The sequence below is a fragment of the Pagrus pagrus genome (assembly GCF_965226575.1).
Source record: "Pagrus pagrus genome assembly, chromosome: 22".
Taxonomy (NCBI): Eukaryota; Metazoa; Chordata; class Actinopteri; order Spariformes; family Sparidae; genus Pagrus; species Pagrus pagrus.
In genome coordinates, this window is record NC_140204.1 from 2,933,956 (window position 1) to 2,955,135 (window position 21,180).

Consider the following 21,180-nt stretch of genomic DNA (forward strand, 5'->3'; position numbering starts at 1 on the left):
ACAGTAGAGACACTTTATCAGCTCAGTAAGAAGACGACAGAAACAGACGCAGCAGGTTAACATGATGCCACTGCATCACTCTTTTATTTTCACAGTCGATCGCTTCTTTTCTCGATGCACATCAGGCTTTTTCTTTTGGCCGAACGCCTGCAGCCTGATCGCCACAAACACACACGTTTCATATCAACACACGTCACGTTACAGATCGTTGTTAGCATTAAAACATGTCTACAACATGTCTTCAAAACACTGTTCTCCTCACATCTCCTTCCACTTCAACCCAGGACTAGTTTTCCTAAAAGTGTCTTGCAGAGAAAAAAGCCAGCAGAGATTTAATTTAGATTTTAAAATACTCAAAGTGAATCAACTTTGAGAAAGTTTGAGCTCATAATCTTTAAAGAATTAAAAACCTTTTCACGCGTCAAAAGGCTTCTTTCTGTTCGCTGCCACGTTCAAGGTTGAGTCGAGTCACTGGATCGTCTTCAAAACTAAAACATGACCACTTCTTACAGAATAAAATGATCGAGTCATCATGTTTGAGCTGATTGAACTGAACCTCAGATCCTTTTAGGAAAACCAGCCCAGTTTGGTTTCACATCCCTAATTTGTCTACTGCACTTAATAAAACAAACAGTTCCTGTCTAACATGAGGCGAGATGTGAAATGACCACACACACATTCACACTGCATTAAAAAACACAGACAAAGGGTTCAAACCTGCAGCCACCCCGAGTCAAATCACTGAAATCCACTCAACAATTCACCCAAAAAATGTAAATCCAGTCATCATCTCCTCCCTCCATACTGATATAAAGTCAGGTGAAGTCTCGTCGTCCACAAAACATTTCTGGAGCTTTGCAGTAAAACAGAGTTGAAACAACTGAAGCAGCTAGAGACGAAACATAAAACGTCTCCATGTAGCTCGTCCAGCGTCGTCCAAGTCCCCAGAAACTGATTAGAAGAGACGTTATTTACTTTAATCTTCACTGTAGCTTCAGACAGCGTGAGCACTAACCCCTGGTTTTCATCGGGAGCGTGTCTATGACATCACGTGTGCGACGCTATTTTGCTGAATTTACATTTTTGGCTGAACTGTTCCTTTAATTTATGTCAGTTCTCTGTCATCTTTGGAAAAACAAGAACCAAAACAAATATCCAAAGTCAGTCTAAAGAAACGTTACCCGTTTGGCTGGAACGTGCCAAACCCACGATGAGTTTATTTAACGTTACTGCTGATGGTACTGATCCGTTCTCTGCCGCCTCTCCTCACTTCTAAAACACGTCTGTGCTGCTTTTCATTAACTGCACATCAGCGTCAGATGGCAGCTCGACACAGACGTCGTGCAGACGGAGAAGATTTCAGCTGCTTGTTGACGCAGGTGTGGCTGCACCGCTAACAGCGTCAACAGAAGGCTCCTTTTGGTTTGGTTTAAAGCAAAGAGAAAAGAATTAAGACTACTGGGTTCATAGCAGGCATAGAAGGTCAGAGGCCGAGCCGCTGATTGAAAGAGTTTGACTTTTATTGCTGAAAAGTCGATTAATCAATCAGGAGGAAGTGAACAACTAGTGTGAGGACCGATGTGTCGACGATTAGTGTTGGCATGGAGACGACTTCATGAGGATCGTTAAATGTCTTCTTTTTTTTTCAGCATGACAGATTTTAAACACTGTAGAGGTGAACATCATGAATATGTAATCAAGGCAGAAAAGTGACAATGTGCTTCATGGTGCATAGCATGTCACAATATCTACAACGTTTCATCAGTTCAGCTTTCAGCTTTTTTTTTTCAGCTGATAACATCAATGAGGGGAAAGGAGTTAGTTACCTCACTGAGAAGTTGAAGGTGTGCAGCCTGTCACCTCCAACTCCACCAGACTGTACAAAACTACTGCCTGACATATTTCAGATTGATCCGCTGGAGACAAATGCAGGAAATGTTTGATTTCCTGGATCCTAGCTGCATGTTTCAGGTAGAAAACTTTGTCATGCTGAATTTTTTACTGTTCACCTCTTAATCCAGAAAACAATAACTTGTGAATGTCTTTGATGCTAAATCTTCTGAGTCTATTCATTAAAGAAAAATAAATACGCGTTTTTTTTAAAGGTCTCGCAGTCGTCCGCTCAAGATCTGCAACGTGGCCTCGACAGAACAACCTCGTCTAACTCTTAATCAGCGACTCCCGCCAAAGGTCAAGGCCATGGAAAGGTCGTGCTAAGTTCAAAGGTCATGGTGAGGTCATAACACTGCATCAGGTCAACACATTTATCCTCCAGGTGACGACTGACTTCTCAAGTTTTAAAACTAAGTGACCCCCTTCCCTTGATGCAGACACACACTCGCACAAAACACACACACTGAGCTTCACATGATTTGTAGTTCAGAACATCTCTCACACACTTATTTACACACACACACACACACACACCTTTTCTTCGTCCTCAGTGATTCGTATAAGCTGTAACATCAACAGACAACATGATGGATGTGTGGATGGAGCGATATGATTGGTACTGTAGGTGACCCACTACGTCACATCTCACAGACACATGTCCATATAAGGAAAGAGATCCATCACTGTCAAGTCCTTTGTTGCTAGGCAACGTTTGCTACCTGATCAATCAGGAACTTTTAGGTAAGAACTCTTTCATTACAGTTCATCAGCAACCCTCAGAAACCTTGAATCTCATGTTATTTACTTTAGCATCAGTGGTGGAGCGAGTACTCAGATCCTTTACTGAAGTAAAAGTACTGACACCCTGCTGTAAAAATACTCTATTACAAGTAAAAGTCCTGCATCGTACATGTAAGGTAAGAGTACAAGTATTGATAAACTTTGTAAATAGCTTTATTTCTTAACGGGAATGAATTAATGTTTAAGCAGAATTGGGAGTACATTTTAAAACAATTTCTAGTTGGACTCAACCCACGATTATTTTCTCTTGTTGCTTATTTTCTGAACTAACTTTTTAAAACACCAGAGTCACAAGATATTACAAACAGACGAACGGATCGACGAAGCGGAAAAAAATAGCAACTCCCGTGTTCGGCAAGATAAAATTAGTGTTTTTGTTAATGGAGTCTGGTGGTTTTCAACAGAGCGAGTTTGGCAAAAGGGTTTATCTCTGAAGTTCCTCGATGTCAAGAGCAAACACTCCTAGTGGACGTACTGACGGATGCAGCCCCAAATGTTTACATTGCAGCCCCATCAATGCCAAAACTGTTTGTACTCATTATTCATTTATTAAATTAAGGCCCAGTATGAGGGTCTTCAAGGGTGGTCCCATTTATTTGGGGGACTACTCCTTGTAATTCTGTTCTGAGGGGCAATGGGGCATTTGAAAACAAGGGGTAGGCTAACAACTGTAAATGGAAAATGGAAAAAACGAATCGGGCCAAGGTTTATAAACATTAGAATAACACTGTAAGACCAAGAAAAGCATCAAATCGTCAAGTTTGAGAAGCTGAAACCATGAAATGTTTTAGGTTATAAAAGTTGCTGCTTAATTTTAAGATAATTCAACTAATTTATAACTTGATTAATCATTTAGGCTCAGTTTTTATATACTGTACTGTTTGGTCGTTTTTTACAATACATATATGAATAAGTATAAAGGACAGTATTTCTCTCTGAAATGTCAACAGAGTAATGAAATAGAAATAGTATAATAGAAGTACTGATACTTGAGTGCAGTACATGAGTAACTATACTTAGTTACATTCCACCACTGTAGATTTTAAAAATGTTGCAAATTGTTCGATATCAATGAGAAAAATCATCTTTAAAATCTAAAACTTTGAGGAAAAACAAGGTTTTTTCAGGGCGCTGACACATCGTGTCTATGATGAGATTGTTTCTTTTCATTGTAGTATTTTTATTTTTTTTTTCAAACTGCTACTATTTCCCTACTTCACAACTGACTCACACAGATAGACACCAACAGACAAGAGTGATATTTACAGTATATACAACATGTTTTATCCTCCGTTTACTGCAGGCAGGAGGAGAGAGGCAGGGAGCTCTGGGTTTGGACTGGAACGTGCCCTTCACCTCAGTCATACTGCAGGTAGAAACCTCGAAAGGTTGTTGAGATTGTTCTTTAAACTGCGAGGTTTGGAAGTCACTCGGTTGATTTGAGTTACAGTACGAAGCGTGGGGGGGGGAAGGGGAAGGACGGGGGCTGGGTGATAGAAAGTGTCCTTCAGTGGAGTGGAGGAGGACACTGAGTCTTTGTGGATAAGGCTCATTGTTTTGAAACTCCTTATTATTCAGAACATTAGTTTAAAAAGTTAAAGGTTTTGAAGGAATCAATGCTACTGAAATCCAAGTGGAAATTTGGTTTTAAACATAAGATTTGCGTGGAATCAAAATCTGTACCAGTTCATGTTTTGGTGAGAAGATTGGAGTCTGGAGGTGATTAGCCTAGCTTAGCTTAAAGACTGGAAACGGGGGAAACGGCTAGCTTCAAAGCTCAAAAATACAGCTGGATCTAAGGCTTCCTCTTTCCCCCTTTTCGGTATCCTTTAGTATTCAAGCTAAGCTAGGCTAATGACCCCCGGCTCCTCCTCCATCTTTTATGTTACAGACATGAGAATGGTATAGAGGAACATCCAACTCTTTCACACCGAAATGTCAAACTATTCCCTCCTCTCTAAAAACAAAGACATATTTCCGCAACAAAAATGAAAAACTGAAAACAATGAGCCTTATCCGTCTATACAGCTGATGACAGGAGCTGGGATCTGAGGAGCTGAACCGGTGAAGAAACGGCTGACATGTAGGATATTAAGGGGAATTCATCAGCAGCATAAACAGGCACAGTACTCATATCTCCTTGGGTTGGTGGGCACCAAGTAGAGGAAATGAGAAACGTCCTTCGGGTCAGTGGAAGGAGAGCTGTAGGGTAAAGGCAGGAGGAATTGGACCGTTTCCCAGAATAAATGGAAGACATCCTGGCCGCCAAGCGTCAGGGACTACAGAGAAAATAATCCCTACACCAGAGGGACCTTTTGCCAGTGAATCAGTTGTTTGTATCCTTATGAAAGTGGTTTGAGACTTTTTCAGAGCCTCTGAGTTCATCATTCAGACCAGAGGTAAGGGCCATTTTCACGAGATGGGTCCAGTCCCATGAGACACTGGGTGATGAAAAGGATGTGTCCAATAGCACCTTCATGGTGTCCCAGTGTTGATATGGTGGGTGTCCTCCAAGCAGCAGTGAGGCGACTTCATTAATGTCCAGCCAAAACAAAATGGGACTCCTCCTATCGAGCAAAATGGACGTCTAACAGAAGTTCAACGGAGCTCGTCAAGGAGAATTTAAATACTTTCCAGTGCAGCAGCAGAAACAGGACTCTTGAAAGTCTTCAGTCAGTTTAGTGTTGTTCTGGACCACAGGTGAGGACCGGTTCTATGAGATAAAGACTGGACTAAAGTTAAGGAGTCCTGCTCAGTTTCCAGTAGATAAAACAGAAGGTCTTTAAGACCAACAGGAGGGAAACTTATTTGGTGTCCAGTAGACACCAAGAAGTTCTGGACTTGAAGCGAGGGAACTTGTTTGGTTACCAGTAAATCAAAGAAATAGAAAAAACAGGTCGAGTTCTTGACCATGAGTGAGGGAACTTGTTGGTTCCCAGTTGATTAGAGGGGACGTGCTCTAGTCCACAGATTTGGGAACCTATCTGGTGTCCAGTTGATGAAATTGGGTGCGTCCTAGACTTAGGAGGCGAGGGAAGTCAATTGGTTTTCAGTGGAAGAACTGGTTGAGTTCTAGAGCAGATTTCAGGAAATTTGTTTGGTTTCCAGTACGTAGAAGGAAACATGTTCTTGACCCGAGGTGAGGGAACTGACTTGGTTTCAAGGATGTACTTGGGACAAGATTTAAGGGAACTTGCTCAGTTTTCAGTAGATGAATAATGTGTTTTGGAACAAAAACAAGGGAACTGGTTTGGTTTCAATGAGAAGAAAAAGGAAGGTGTTCCAGACCAGAGGTGGAGGAACTTTCCGTAGAGCATACTGTACTTAATAAGTTCTGTTCAGTTTACAGAAGATGTAAATGAACATGTCCAAAAAACAGTAATAAGGGAACTTGTTTGGTTTCCAGAAGATAAAACATAGTGTTTTCTAGTTCAGGTTTGAGAGAAGTCATTTGGTTTCCAGGTGGTGAAATCGGGTCCGATCCTAGACTCGATGGTGGTGGACTTGTTTGGCTTCCAGAAGATAAAACTCATTTGGTTTCCAAAAGAGCAAACAGGGTGTGTTCAACACTGGAGGTGATGAAAGTCATTTAGTCTTCATTCAAAAGAAAACAGGACAACTTCCTGAGTCCAGGACGAGTCTAGACCAGAGGTGTGGAAACTTTCCAGCAGATCAAACGAGCTGTTTGGTTTCCAGTCGATGAAAAAGGGGAATGTGGTTCAGACCAGAGGGGAAGGAACCTGTTTGGTTTCCAGTATCGGGGACTCGTGTTCTGGTTCCGGTGCGTCTCCACTGGTCTGGTCTTCAGTGCTGCTCACAGTGTTGGAGTCTACAGGAGCCTCATCCTAAACAGACACACATCAATAACACGTTTGAACCAAAGCACAGAGTCAGTACTCAGATTACTTTTTTTTTTTTTAAGTTAAGCACTTTCAAAATTCAGAGAACTTTAAGTTTCAGAAACTTATTTTAAAGAAACAAGTGAACAAAAAACAAACTTTTGTGGCTGCAGATTTTTTTTAAAACGGTGGCTGAAATAAAACACTGCACCTAAAGACGGCCCTCCAAAGTTTAAAAGAAGAAGAGAGAATCAGTCCCGTGTTTTACAGAGTTATTGACAAAAAGAAGCTGAAGTTTTCATAAAAGTCTTAAAACAAAGTGATTTCTAGAAAATCTGGGTGATAAAACTGTCGTCTGTATGTGTGTAGTGTACATTCATGTGTGTGTGTGCGCTTACCGTCACCCAGGGGTGCGACAGGACCTCCTCGGCAGTGAAACGAGTGTCCACGTTCACCTGCAGCATCTGGCTAATCAGCATCTGGGGAGCAGGTCATGTGACTGTCAGCAGCCTGAACTCTTTCACATGAACAGCGTTTAGATTTATTGATTCAGTAATCAATCAACAGTGTGTCGCAGCTGAAGCTCAACACGTTACGTCTCGTGTGTTAACACAAGTGGAAAGTAAGTGTTTACCCGAGTACTTAAGTACAACTTTGAGGTACTTTACTTGAGTATTTCCATTTTCTGCTACTTCATACTTCTGCCTGGTTACAACGCAGAGAGAAATAATCTGCTTTATACTCGATTACATTTATTTATTTATTTGGTTGAGATTAATTTGTCTAAATATAATGAAAAGAAACATTATGATGTATTATTGTGGATAAAGATAAGAGCTAAAACTGAATTGTATCGATTATTATAATTCAATAACATATTGTACTCTTCATTATCCTGAAATGGGCCGTCCTGCGTAACAGGTACTTTTATTTTTAGTAATTTTAATAACATTTTGATGTATTTTCACTCAGTACAACTCTAAAGTAGTACTTAAACGTGTTACAGTATTTCTACACTTCTTCCACGACTGCGAACAGCTGAGGAGGAATTTCATCAAAAAAAAACAAACATGTTTATTAATGAAATTATGATTTCAAGCAAAACAAACAACTTGTATTTGACGGTTTCTCACTTTGTACTTAAGACGACTGAAGGTTGAAGCCCAGTCTTTATTACTTTGTTTGAATAAATGTCATTGAACTGTGTTTGAGCTGACTGCAGTGTCCTGATGTCGGACTGTCCCCCCCAGCGTGTGAACGCCCCATCTGATGACGAGCGGTACCTTGGCTGGCAGGCTGATGGTGTCCCAGTCCGGAGACGGAAACTCCAGCTTCCCTCTGAGGATCTGATCGAACAGCTCCTCCTGCACATTGTTCTCACTGCGGAGAGGAAGAGGAGGGAAACGTTATGAAAGGAACCGACCAAACAGACGACTTAGTTATGGATGTCACTAAAAACACCAGATACTTAATATAAAACAAAACAATCGTCTCCACTGACCTTCTGAATGGAGGGAATCCACACAGCAGGATGTAGGTGATCACTCCCGCCGCCCAGATATCCACCTTCAGACCATACCTGCACACACACATACACACACAGTTCAGTGTCAGTTCACCTTTTCTGACCCAGAAACTTGCCTTCGACTCGTCTCCTCTCTCACCCGGTCTCAGCGATGATCTCCGGGGCGACGTACGTCGGCGTGCCACACACGGTGTACAGCGGTCCCTCCACCACCGTCGCCAGACCGAAGTCACCCAGCTTCAGGGATTTAGTGCCGTCTGGATACTCGCACACCTGCAGGACACACGGACAAACACGTCACACTAGAGCCGTGTTTTCAGTTTTCAGACTTCTCAGGTGGTATCTGGTGTCGTGTCATGATGACGATGTGACATCGTACCAGCAGGTTCTCCGGTTTGATGTCTCGGTGGACGATGTTCATCCGGTGCAGGTACTTGATGGCTCCGGCCAGGTTGAACACCATGGCGCTGGAGTCACGCTCGCTGTACTTAGTGGAGGAGGTGATGGCGTCAAACAGGTCGCCGCCCTGAAGGAGGCACAGGCGTGAGAATAACAACAGAAGAAGAAGAAATACATAGAAAGCAGGGGAACAGAAGAAGAAGAAGAAGAGGCACCTTGACGAGCTCCATGACCAGGAACAGCTGACTGGGCGTTTCATCCACCTCGATTAACTGGATGATGCTGGGATGTCGGACCCTCCGCAGCACCGCCACCTCGTTTTCTATCAGGTGCTCCTGTCCACACACACACACACACACACACACACACACACACACACAGTACACAAGCTTCATTATATTTATCTTTTAACAAAAATCTAAACTTCTATGCTCGGTGTTGTGTCAGTTTTGCCTATTATTAGAATAAAAGGATGAAGGTGTTACCTTCCCACAGCAGCGAGCTTTGTCGATGATCTTCAGAGCGTACTCCTGTCCCGTCAGCCTGTCAGTCAAAACACAACAAGACTTATTACTATTATTATTATTATTATTATTATTATTGTTGTTATTATTATTATTATTGTTAGTCCTCTGTGTTCTTCCAGATCCCACCACCAGTCAGTATGAATGGGAGACTGTTCGCCCTGCCTGCATCTTACGACTGGACTGTCTTGCAGGTTCTGATACAGTTCCTTCCATACTATGGTCCGCTCTTGGTTCTACTTAGTTCCAAAATCCATAATTAATGATGATATATCCCTCCTGAACTGTCCCAAGCTGTCCTGTCCTGAACTGTCCTGAAGTTTGTTTTGCTGTGAAGCTCCAGAAATGTTTTGTGGACTACGAAACTTTCCCTGACTTTATATCAGCATGGAGGGAGGAGATGATGACTGGATTTACATTTTTGGGGTGAACTGTTCCTTTAAATGGTACGTTTCTATGCTCCTCACCTCTCCACGCACTCCTTGACCACCGCAAAGTTTCCGTCTCCGATCACTTTACCCACTTGGTACTTCTCGTTGATGATGGAGGAAGAAACAGAGCGATTACCGTTCACTGTGGGAGAAGAAGAAAAAGTCTGAGAGTGACTTTTTTTTTCAGCTCTGTACGTTTCACATTCTGACAGCGTTCATGAAGCTTCTGGCTGTGAAAGTTCACTTCTGAACCCAGAAACTCAGGCTTCAAGTCTTTTCTGCTTCAAAGGGTTTCAGTCTTTGCTCCGTGTGATGCAGAAGCTCGAGGTTTTCAGGCTGCACAGAGAGTGTTTTTTTAGGGCTCTTCAGTTTTTTCTGGAGACGCTGCTTTTAAAAATTAACTTAGATACTCGACCTCATAACACACAGCCTCAAAACACACAGCCTCAAAACACACAGCCACAAAACACACAACCTCAAAACACACAGCCACAAAACACACAGCCTCAAAACCCACAGCATCAAAACACACAGCCACAAAACACACAGCCACAAAACACACAGCATCAAAACACACAGCCTCAAAACATTGAAAAGTCGCTTGATGCAGGACTCTTATCAACAAATGTGTGGACAGAGGTCAATCCTGTAACTCCGAGCTTTCTTAGTCAGTGCTTGAGATTTTAAACTGGGTCTAAACTTTAAATACAAACGGTCAGAACACAAACACACACACACACACACACACACACACACCTTCGGCGGCGGTGTCGTCTGGCTGCTCCGCCTCTCCGTTCACATCAGTAGAGGAAGTTCGACGAGGAGACATCTGGAGACCGAAATAACGAGATTTAGTCTTAAAATATTAAAAATCATATTTAGACGCAAATCTACTGATCATCCATCAGCCAATCAATCAATAATCAATCGATCAATCAGTCCCACCTTGAGGCTGCGTCGTGTCCCCGGACTGGTGGAGGAGGTGCCAGAGCGCGACGTCCTCCCACCTGACTGCGATCCTGACGCCTCATTGGCTGCACACGAGAGAAAGGAGCCATGTGATTGGTCAAAGTAATCTGTGACTCACAGCTACATGTGTCATCGTGTGGCTTCTGATTGGTTCTCACCTGGACCTGGAGACTTGGTTCTCGCCGGGCCTTTGGGCGGAGTCCTGGAGGAGGAGAAGCCGGAGCTGCTGGGAGTCTTGGGAGTTGTAGCTTTGGACGGGGCGATGGAGCGAGACACCTTGGTTCTGCAGTCTGGAGACAGATGCTCATCATCAGAGACCAGCTGACTGTATTTACTCTGGTGTCTGTTTACTAGATTACTTTATCTTTGATCTGTCAGAGGCGATAAATGTTCTGTAACTAATCTGACAGCTTGTTTATACTATATATAGAAATAGATTTTTTTATTTAAAAAAATCTATTTCTGACTGTCTTGACAGAAACGATGATGGAGAAGGAAATAATAAACCTCATTTATTCCCACTTAGGGACACAAGTGTTAAGAAGTGTCTTCAGATGATAACCAGCCCCTTGTTCTGCTTCGATGAATCCTCATCAGGGCCAGAACCACAAAAATGGCCAGGAGTGTTCGATTGCTGGGAATCACTTGATCCAATCCACCGTCTTCAGAAACGAGCTCTTTCCTCTCAGACCGTTTCTTTGATAAGGTGTCGTCAGTCTTTTGTTTTGTGTAGTCACCAGTTTCATACTGACTCAACCCCAGTGTGGTGAGATCTACCGAGGGTCCAAAACTTTGTCCTCACAACAGCTAAAGACAGAAACTGGGTCCAGTCTACAGTCTGTGTTCTACAGACCTTTATGAATATTTCTATTGTCTTCTTTTTGTGGACTTATCCTCCTTAAATGCAGGAAATTATTGTTCTGTCTTTCTACGTAAAGTAAATCACTTAAACGTACACGAAAACTCATGAAACACAAAATCCTGAAATGAAATTGCTGATATTCAACAAATATCAACAAAAATTCTTGAATGTTTAATATATATACGAAATAAATCTCAACACTTCCACATACTGAAGTTTCAGGGAAATTAAATTAATCCTCAATAACCCAAAAAGTTACGGAAGCTTTATTTAACAAGATCTGTGACACATTCAGGTCCAAACAACTCAAAGAGTAAAAACTAGTGGAGACATTTTTTACACTTTCAACACTTCACGACTTCCTGTTGTTAATTTGATGTAAACATTCAGCAACAACTATATAAATGTTGTGAATAAGATATTCAGGACAAGCTTCAACCCAAAACAGTGAAAACTGAGCTGATCGGTTCAGAACACCAGGAATCACAAAAAAAATGTGAAATGTGGGTGAAACTCGACATCGTAACTCTGAAACCAAAAGAGCGAGAGAGCTGAAATGTTCGGGAAACCAGAAGTTACACCCAAAACTTCAAAAATGTATAACGTGAGGAGTATATGGAGTTCAGCGGGGCCCATGAATTAATAATTTAATTTAATAGAAGTTTAAACATGATTTTAATGAAAGAAAATCCCTGACGTGAGCTGGGAGGAGACTTCATATCCTGACATGCACCTTCAAGTCACGTCAGGAACAAAAGGAAACAGAAACACAGCGCAGTCACAGAGAAGAAGAACAGAAAGTAAAGTGCTGCGTCCTCAAAGTGTCAGAAATGAGAGAAAACGTGATAAATTCAGTAAATTAAAGTATTAAAAAGTGTGTGTGTGTCTCACCATTCACAAAAGTCGGTGTTTTGCTGCTGTGTGTGAGCACGAAGTCGTCCTGAGCGTAGCGAAACTTCTCCGGCCCGCACGCCATGAACACATCGTCATCGCCGAAGAAGTCCTGCAGACAGGTCAGCTACACACACACACACACACACACATTGATGAATCAACCAGACGTGTGTGTGCAGACGACAGCTGGGAATATTATTCTAATCACGTTCTCTGCTGGCAGCGCTTCAATGGACACAAAAACAAGCACACACTGTGCTGTCTAAGAACTGTCTTGAGGATTAAAATACAAATCATTCATCAAAATGTCCCAGATTTAAGCAGACAGATGGACGGACGGACAGACGGACAGAGAGGAGACATGAGGCAACGGATTTGTCTTTTACCTGAGTACAGTCTGGCAGGATTATTCACTTTGTTTTATTTGGGCTCCCACATTTATAATCAGGAAAGTCCCCACTTTTAATGAAAAGAAACATGCACATCACTGAGACAGGAGGGTTTTTATACAAAAGCAGACAGAAAAATAAAGTTTAACTTGTGCCGAATTTACAAGAAGGCCTGAATAATGAAGAATTTGTCAGAGACGGCGTTTCACAGAGTTTATAAAGTTTCTTTTAACTCAACAACTCACTAAATCGAGTGATTTGTTAAGGGAGTCTGGTGACTTTCTCCACTGGCAACAAAGAAGCCAGTATATCGGCATGTTGTGTTAGTGTGAGTGACTGGATGTATAATTTTGAGTGTACTGTTCCTTTATTCAGTGAGCTTTAAAGGCAGATTTCATCACTTTCAGACCGTTTTCCCTGCACTGTTAGCCTCTGCTAAGCTAACTGTCCTGCAGCTTCATTTTCAGAGGACAGATCGGAGTTATTGATCTTTCACACTGTTGAATTATGTCTTGAACAGAGAGCGAGGAATGTTAATGATGCGGCTGCTCGACAGGAAGTGGCACACGTACAGTAAATACACACATCTACACAATAACTTCACACCTTTATTCTTCTTCTTCTGTCCTCTTTTCCATCCTCCTCCCTCCTTTTGTCCTCCATGTTACCTCTCACTTCCTCCTCCAGCCCGCTGCCCCCCCCCCCCCGGTTTACTTTTACCCAACGCCTCCGGATCTGCACCGTCTGTGTGTGTGTGTGTGTGTGTGTGTGTGTGTGTGTGTGTGTGTGTGTGTGTGTGTGTGTGTGTGTCTGTCTGGCGCGAGGAGGAAAGGGGCTGTTACTGGATGGCTGGTTACCATGGTTACCACACTGCAGTGTGTAGTGTGTGTGTGTGTGTGTGAGATGGGGTTTCTGTCCCGCTGCTTGAGGTGGCTGCACAAACTGAAAGGACGAGGGGAGGACACACACACACACACACACACACACACACACACACACACACACACACACACACACACACTCGGGCCTTGTTTCATTCAGGCTGAAGAGAATAAAAGCCTCTCGTCATGACACGCTGCCTTTCAAAATAAAAGCCTTCAGTATTTCTCATTAAGTAAGTTACTGAAGCTGTTATTACTGCTGTGGCTCGATACCAGTGATGTAATCTAACTACATACATTCACTCAAGTAATTTTGAGGTATTTGTACTTGAGTATTACATTTTCTGCATTTTTCTCCATTGAATTGACACTAGTTACTAGTTACCAGTCACTGAATGTAACTAAGCGCATTTACTCAAGTACTTGAGTACAAATCTAAGGTACTTGTACTTTACTTCCACTCTGCTACATTTTTGAGACAAAATATTGTACGTTTTACTCCACTACATGTATTTGACAACCTTAGTTACAAGTTACTTTGCAGATTACCATATCTGCTGTATCAGAGCTGAAGTAGAACATTGTCTCTGACAATCAAAAAATACTGAAGATCAGACGACGATTAGTAAACAGTGTATACACACGTCTGAATATATGTTTACTTGTACTTTTGATGCTTAAGTACATTTAATCTCAGATACTTTAAGACTTTTACTCGAGTGCACTTTGTAAACTCTTTAAATTAATTATTGTGTATGTAAAAAAAAATTACATTTTGACATCAGCTCAGTTAAATATATCACGGGGGAAGGACTTAAAAAATAAAATCATAAAATACTGAAGAGCTGTACTGTAATGGATGCTTTTGTTTTGAAGGCAGTGTACGCAAACATTGCTTTTATTTTCTCAAGGCTGACGCTGTGTGTGTGTGTGTGTGTGTGTGTGTGTGTGTGTGTGTGTGTGTGTGTTTACTCCAACAAGCTCTCTGATTTTCTTCAGCTCTTCACTGTCATTGTGTCACAGCCAACAGTCTTATCTGTAACTTCAAATACTGTGTGTGTGTGTGTGTGTGTGTGTGTGTGTGTGTTATAAATAGCCTCCCACCAGTGAATGTGTGATACGTTTAAATCCACGTTCTTCGACTGGATCTGAGTGCACAAAAGGAGCTTCAGAGAGGATCAGCGTCTGTTCAACACGAGGACGGAGAAGCTAACTTTAGCTGACTGTCGCAGTTCGGCGGCTTCAAACAGACGCCACATTTAGCTGAGAGTCGTGAATAATAAGCTTCGAGGAGACTGAACTCGCTGTCCCGACACTTCAGGCTGAAAACGAGCCCTTAAAGACGGAGAACACATTCCAGGACTCATCTAATAATGAAGTGCGGTAACTCGATTCGCCTGCTGTGAACCTACTGCAGTTTAAATCTGAGCGAGATGACTGAAATCAATAGTTTAAGGCGATTGAACATGAACCACGACGTCTCCGGTTCAGGTCCGTCCAGAGACCTTCTCATTACTCACTTCCTGTCATCTCTCTGCTGTCAAGCATCAAATAAAAGCCATAAAAAATGCCCGAAATATTTCAAAACTAGACTTTACCTCCTCAAGTTGCCGTTCCTGAGCTGTGCGTGGAATAATGAGCATTTTTAGCAGAATATTGTGATGTCACAGTGACTTTGACCTTTGACCTTGAGCCACCAAGAAGAAGCGAGAAGTCGTCCCTCTCTGATCTGAAGCATTGACACCTGAATCTGAGGTCCTGACAAACATTTTCTGTCGAAGCTAAAAGACACAGCAGCACCGAACCCTTCCTCACCTGTTTGCCATCCAGCGTGTACAGCCTCTTCACCGCCCCGGAGTCCAGCTTGATGGCCTCCGTGATGTCGGCCAGCACTTGATCGAAGGAGTGCGCCGTCTTCTTGTTCAGCAGGATCCTCACCGCCTTACGAGGCTTCACGCCGCTGCGGATCACCGTCACCAGCTTGGGTTTGATGTAGTCTTTGCTGTCCCTTCCCTCCCGAACTTCAGGACGCTCTTTGGGGACGGTGGTGCTCGCCGACACCCCCGCGGACGCCGTCGCGGGCCGGCTCGAGCCGGCGGGGGCTATCCCGGCACTGGCACCGGGCTTCCAGCTTGGGATGGAGATCTTGGTGTACTCGACCTTTCGGTACGGCTCGTTGGAGGCACAGACGTAGCACTCACCTGAGTAAAGACAGGGCGGGAGAAGGAGACGTTATGTTACTGGACATCGAGGTACTTGTACTTCAACTGAGTATTTCCATTTTCTGCTACTTTATAATGTAATGTGTGTGTGTGTGTGTGTGTGTGGATGAGTGAAGGTGACAGCAGATGTCAGATTCACTCCCGTCTGTCTCTCTAAGCTCGACACTCTGCTGAGCGACCTGTCAGTCAGAAAGACGGCAGCGTCCTCGACGGCGGATGATCCACGAAGAAAACATGGAAATCAATGAACAGCAGCGTTCAGGTTGTAATATTATATTTATATGATACAGACACAGAGAGGAAATACTGTACTTTTACTCCACTACATTTATCTGACACTTAAACTTACTTTATACATAAAAAAACATGATATCTTCATATAACATGATGCACAACATCACTACTAATCTACCCAGCGGTACACAAGTGTCTCTTACGTGTGACATTATGATATTAAAACATCTTAAACGCCCAACAAGTCTCATTGTTTCCACGTCCTCCGAGCGTCGTTTTAATAAATTACAACTTTTATATTAAAGTAATAAATCATATTAAATCTCTCTGGCAGATTGCAGCCAATCACGTGTGCAGTAGCCCACAGTCACTCTCCTGTTTTACCTTATATGGTTAAAAATGGCTCCCCTCCCGTCTCCTCCCTCTCTGAGCTCGCTATCTTTCCAACACACACACCTTTCTCACACAAACTTGTCAGACTGTGTAGCCCTCAAAAACACACCTTTCCTCTCTCTCTCTCATCCTATTACATGTTCACACACACACACACACTCGTTATCTCTCCCTGCAGGTAATGTGTGTGTGACCTTGTCTCTCCATGTGCCGACTTTCACTTTGCTATTCAAACCAGCTGGACAAACCGCTCTGGGTTTTTTTTTTTTCCATTCAAATACCTGACTGACTAAACACACGACACCTTCTGTGTGTCGGCCGGCCGGCAGCAGAGCAAGGCAGCGACACGGACCGTGTTACAGGTCCGATTCCTGCTGACGGGCCGTGACGGGACGATGGGAACGTCAATGACGTTTTTCAGAGCCTGCTCGAGACACGGCGTCGTCTCCAACTTATTATGGATGTATTTTTTACTATTTTCTGTCTTTTCTAGAACAATCGCTGCTTCATAAATAAAACATCTCAGACTGCGGCCCGAGTTTAAAAGCCAGCAGAGCGTTGCATCACTTCCTGTCAGTTGGTTAATGTGTTTTTGTCATTTCGGAGCTGGACCAGTTTCTGACGTGTGTATCGGTCGTGTCTTTCATTGTCGATTAACTCATAAACTGAATAAACAAACTGACCTTAAAGGACAACACAATGTATACTGTTTTACTGTGTTTATACGTGGCGGACCCTGCCATCTCTCTAGCTTCCAACAGTGTTCAGGGACCTCATCAACATGACTGTGATTAAAGCTGATGTAAACGATCACAAGACAAACGACTTGAATGTGGCATTTAGTCCACAGGTGAGATTGTTCTGACAGAGTTCTGATTAATTGATAAGTAGATCGGTCAGATAATGGTGGAAAATGTCAATCAAAACCCAAGATGACGTCTTGTTTTGTGCACAACCCAAAGATATTCAGTTAACCGTCATAGAGGAGAGAAAATAGAAAATTACTCAATCGAATAATAGCTGACTGATTCATCGTTGCAGCTCTAGGTGTCATAGCTCAAGTCCAATTTCCTGTCACAGCTGCTCGATCAACATGTAAAAACAGCAACAGTGCAGCAACACAAATCTGTTAACATTGTTCGGTAGTTTCTGGTGCTGGAGAGCCTCCAAACAAACACTTGCAGCTCGGATGCTCAGAGAAGTCGTGATCGACGAGTTTCCGTCGTGCTCTGCTCTGTTTGTAGTTTATTAATTCCACAAAGAGCCGAAGAGTGATGCATCTGTCTTTCAGTACGTCTCTGGCTGAACAGCTTCCTGGCTCTAACTCTCATTAACGGACATTACAACCAGTCACACGTCAATATTGATGGTAAGTGATGTTACTCAGTCGCTGGTCTGTTTCGGTCTAAACGACTTTAGACAGAGGAGGAGCAGATGGACTGGACTGTTATAAAGAAATGTCATTACATGCGTGTACATTTAACTTCAGATTAGGATTATTTGCCAGCTGTCGTCCACTTTTATACATTAACGTTATCTTACTTCCTCTCAGAGTCAGGACATAACACATGTAACCCAGTGGGACACCGGTAAGATTTTGTTGTGGATATAAATCCCTGAAAACTTCATTTTCATTGACTTCAATAAACTATGTACCCGATGGTCTCTGTATCGATTATCTACTTATTATCCGGCTGTTGCTGTACAAAGAAATAAATAATTCAGGTGTGTTTGAGTAACAAAGACGGAGCAAACAGGAAGGAGACCGTGAGGAAGTTTAAAGAGGAAGATCGATCGATTGATCGACGGAGAGAGTGACAGGAAGTCTGGACGATCACGACTTGCTGGTGGTTGAAAGTCCATTGATTCCTACGAGAGACAAGTTTGGCAGTGTGACAACGCAGAGACAGTAGAGACACTGTTTCATTCACAATGAGCTCTTTAAACCTTCTGTCGATAATAAACCATCATATTTAAAAGACAGACAGTAACATCGACAACACATCCTCCCACAGAAATGCTAGAAATTAAATGTTTTGAGCCGCAATGCACCATCAGAGGTGTCTCGATCCAAGTTCCTCCGTTTTAGTCTGTTTGTTGGTAAACTTTGTCTTTCACTCGCTTCAGAAAGATATATTCAGAAATGTCTTCACTATTTTATTTAAACAAGGTGGTCCAGGGGTCAGGGTTGGATCAGGTTTCTGTAGCCGATAGCAGTCCATTAAAGAGTGCCAGGATCTTAATGACCGTCCAGCTAACCACGACAAGTGTGTACATCGGGCTAACCCTAACCCAAGGAACAATCTGATATCGCTCTTCATCGACATTTTCACGGTACAATAACTATCTCAGAAAATATTACTGTTTCCTGGGTTATGGCGGTAACGTTCTAGGAACAACACCAACACAGTGACATCAGATAAACCCAAGAGAAGGTCCTACCTTCAACCAGATCGTCCATACTGGTGATCTTCTTGCTGCCATCGATGGTGTAGATCGCGCGGACCCCTTGCGGCAGGTGCAGGTTATCCGCCAGCGAGCGCGTCAGCTCCATCAGCAGTGCATCGTAGGAGCGGAACCGGTCACTGGAAACGGCGTACACCAGACCCTTAAAGTAGCGGTCTCCATTGCGATAGAACCGCACCTTTTTGGCCTTTTTCTCCGAGGTGAGCGCCTGCAGGGTTCGGGTCCGGTAGTAGCTGCAGTTGGCGCTGTGGGCGGGGCTAGGGACCAGGCTGCTGCCCCGGGAGCTGGGGCCGGACCCCCCGCCGCCGGCGCTGGCAGTGGAGTCATCTCTCTTGGTGCGGGTGGAGCGTCCCCGGCGAACTTTGTCGCGTTCATCGAAGTGCTCCAGCTCGAGGGTCTTACTCAAAGACATGATGTGGTCCGGTAGCGTTCAACACAGATCCTGCTACTTCAGATTCATCCTCCAAAAGACATAAACAGTGACTTTTATCCTCGTTAACTTCCTTTTTGGTCTTTTACAACGAGAGAACCTCGGCTGTACCGATAACAGCTAGGTGACTCTGGGAACTTTTCTGGTACCAGGATATTTTATAATCCCATCAGCGTGACCAGAACCCTTTTTATAGACTCTCTGGTTGGATCCGGTTGTAGTCCTTAAAATGTGGTTGTAGATTCTGAACTGTAACCTTTAAGACTTCTGAGGTCTTTGTAGTCCACTTGGTCGATTGGTCTTTTGGTAACCTGTACCTGGTCCAGTTGTAATACCAGTAAAAAGATAGAGGATGTAGTCCCAGTATCGGTGTTGCACATCCAGTCGTATACTACTCAAACTTAACTGTACACCATGAAACCTTTAAAGGGGGCACTGTCAGAACCAACAGGACTTTCTCTACTAGAAGAACTCTGAAATTCAAGTATTTCATTGATGCTTTAATCCGGACACCTGCAACGATCAGTCAAAGGCCACTCGGATGCTGTGATGGCTGTAGATGGACACAATCCATGTTAGTGGCACCGGACCTCAGACTGTCAAATTAAGGGATCGTCTTCGTCTTATCCACAGTTATCCCAGCGAACGTCTATTCCCTACTTGATAATTTGGACGTGTCCTCGCAGTGACCTTCCTGCACTGTTTCAGTAACTCGGCTGTAGTCCCAGCGATCCGGCTCTAAACCCAGCACATTGTAATGTAGATCCTGGACAAGCCCGTTGAGTCCGAGCGATCACGCTTTAGACCTGGCACGCTGGTTTGCAGTCCTGGTAATCCAGTTTGTTCAGGGATGGAGGGAGGGGGGAGCTCTGTCCCGGTCACACTTTGTCTCCCAGCGACCTCAACATCCCTCCGTCACTGACAAAAGAAGAGACGACAATCACTGACAGGATAAGAGATGAAACAACTGACACATTAAGCTCCAGTAGCTAGAAACGTTTAAATGTGATTCAGTCATTAGAGGAGCGAAGACTAATGACGGTGGCTGAATTGCACACACGTCCTCTGGACATCATCAGTACCGGTACCTTTGCTTCCAGCACCGTCTGCATGAGTGTGGACGTGTTTCAGTCCAAATCAGACCTGCAAGTTAAAGCAGGCAGCGTGCTACAGGGACATGACACCTCCATGAAGAGGAGGCCACAGTGAAGCTCCTCCACTGATCTGTCACGTTACATCCACCTGGAGACAAAACTGGAGCTCCTGCATCAAACTGTGATGAAAACCTGAGCTGTGATCATCTGACTGTCTCCATCCATCCGCCCAACACACACACACACACACACGCACACACACACACACAGAGGGAGGCACCTACCAATAATGCCGTGAAACCGGTTTGTTGCTATGGAGGCTTTCTCCTCTTCCCCCCCCGGTGCCTGTTCCGGTCTGCTCCGGTGGATCCGGCGGCTCCAGGCGGACTGATCCGCTGCTACAACCCGGTCCAGGCCGGTCCGCTAACCCGGGATTCAGGGATGCAGCGGCGGCGGCAGGTTACCGGCGGAGGACCGGGATGCACCGAGACAGGCGGCGGACAGCAGCATGGCCGCTGCAGCAGAGAGAGAGCAGAGACCGGCTGAACGCCCCCGCCCCTCCCCGGCCCTCCCCGCTCATCCGCGGCTGTACGTGATGACAACGTCCCCTCCTCCTCCTCCTCCTCCTCCTCCTGCTCTCTCGCTCTTTCTGTCTTTTGTCTCACATCCAGTTTAGTTTTATTGTGTTTACTGTCATAAAATCACTCATTTTACATCCGCACGAACAATATTTAAGATAAAATGGTGGATGTTTTTTTTTAAAGATTAAAAAAAAAATGTTTTTTTTATTTTTACTAAATTAATAGAAATTGTAAGATTAAAGGGAATTTTGTTTTGTTTTATGTTTCACAATTAACATAACATTGATACCACTGTCATGTTGGTACATTAAATATGAAGCCAGGAGACCGTTAGCTTAGACTGTGGCTAGTGA

General features: G+C 43.6%; 1 protein-coding gene across 2 annotated transcripts; it reads right to left on the reverse strand.

The window, feature by feature from the left end:
- Positions 1–51: 51 nt before the first annotated feature.
- Positions 52–20,819, reverse strand: LOC311251548 (serine/threonine-protein kinase DCLK2-like). 2 transcript variants are annotated; one of them, XM_084344021.1, is made up of 17 exons: positions 20,531–20,819; positions 20,241–20,394; positions 18,699–20,070; positions 15,223–15,608; positions 12,135–12,261; positions 10,540–10,671; positions 10,358–10,446; positions 10,169–10,241; positions 9,449–9,554; positions 8,943–9,000; positions 8,673–8,792; positions 8,438–8,584; positions 8,198–8,331; positions 8,035–8,112; positions 7,817–7,913; positions 6,932–7,012; positions 52–6,539 (listed from the first exon to the last, which is right to left on the reverse strand). In XM_084344021.1, exons 3-17 carry the CDS (start codon positions 19,132–19,134, stop codon positions 6,414–6,416), a joined length of 2,190 nt encoding a protein of 729 aa, XP_084200147.1. In that variant the 5' UTR covers positions 19,135–20,070; positions 20,241–20,394; positions 20,531–20,819; the 3' UTR covers positions 52–6,413. The 2 variants fall into 2 exon arrangements, with proteins under 2 accessions (XP_084200147.1, XP_084200146.1); XM_084344020.1 differs by lacking the exon at positions 20,241–20,394.
- Positions 20,820–21,180: the final 361 nt, after the last annotated feature.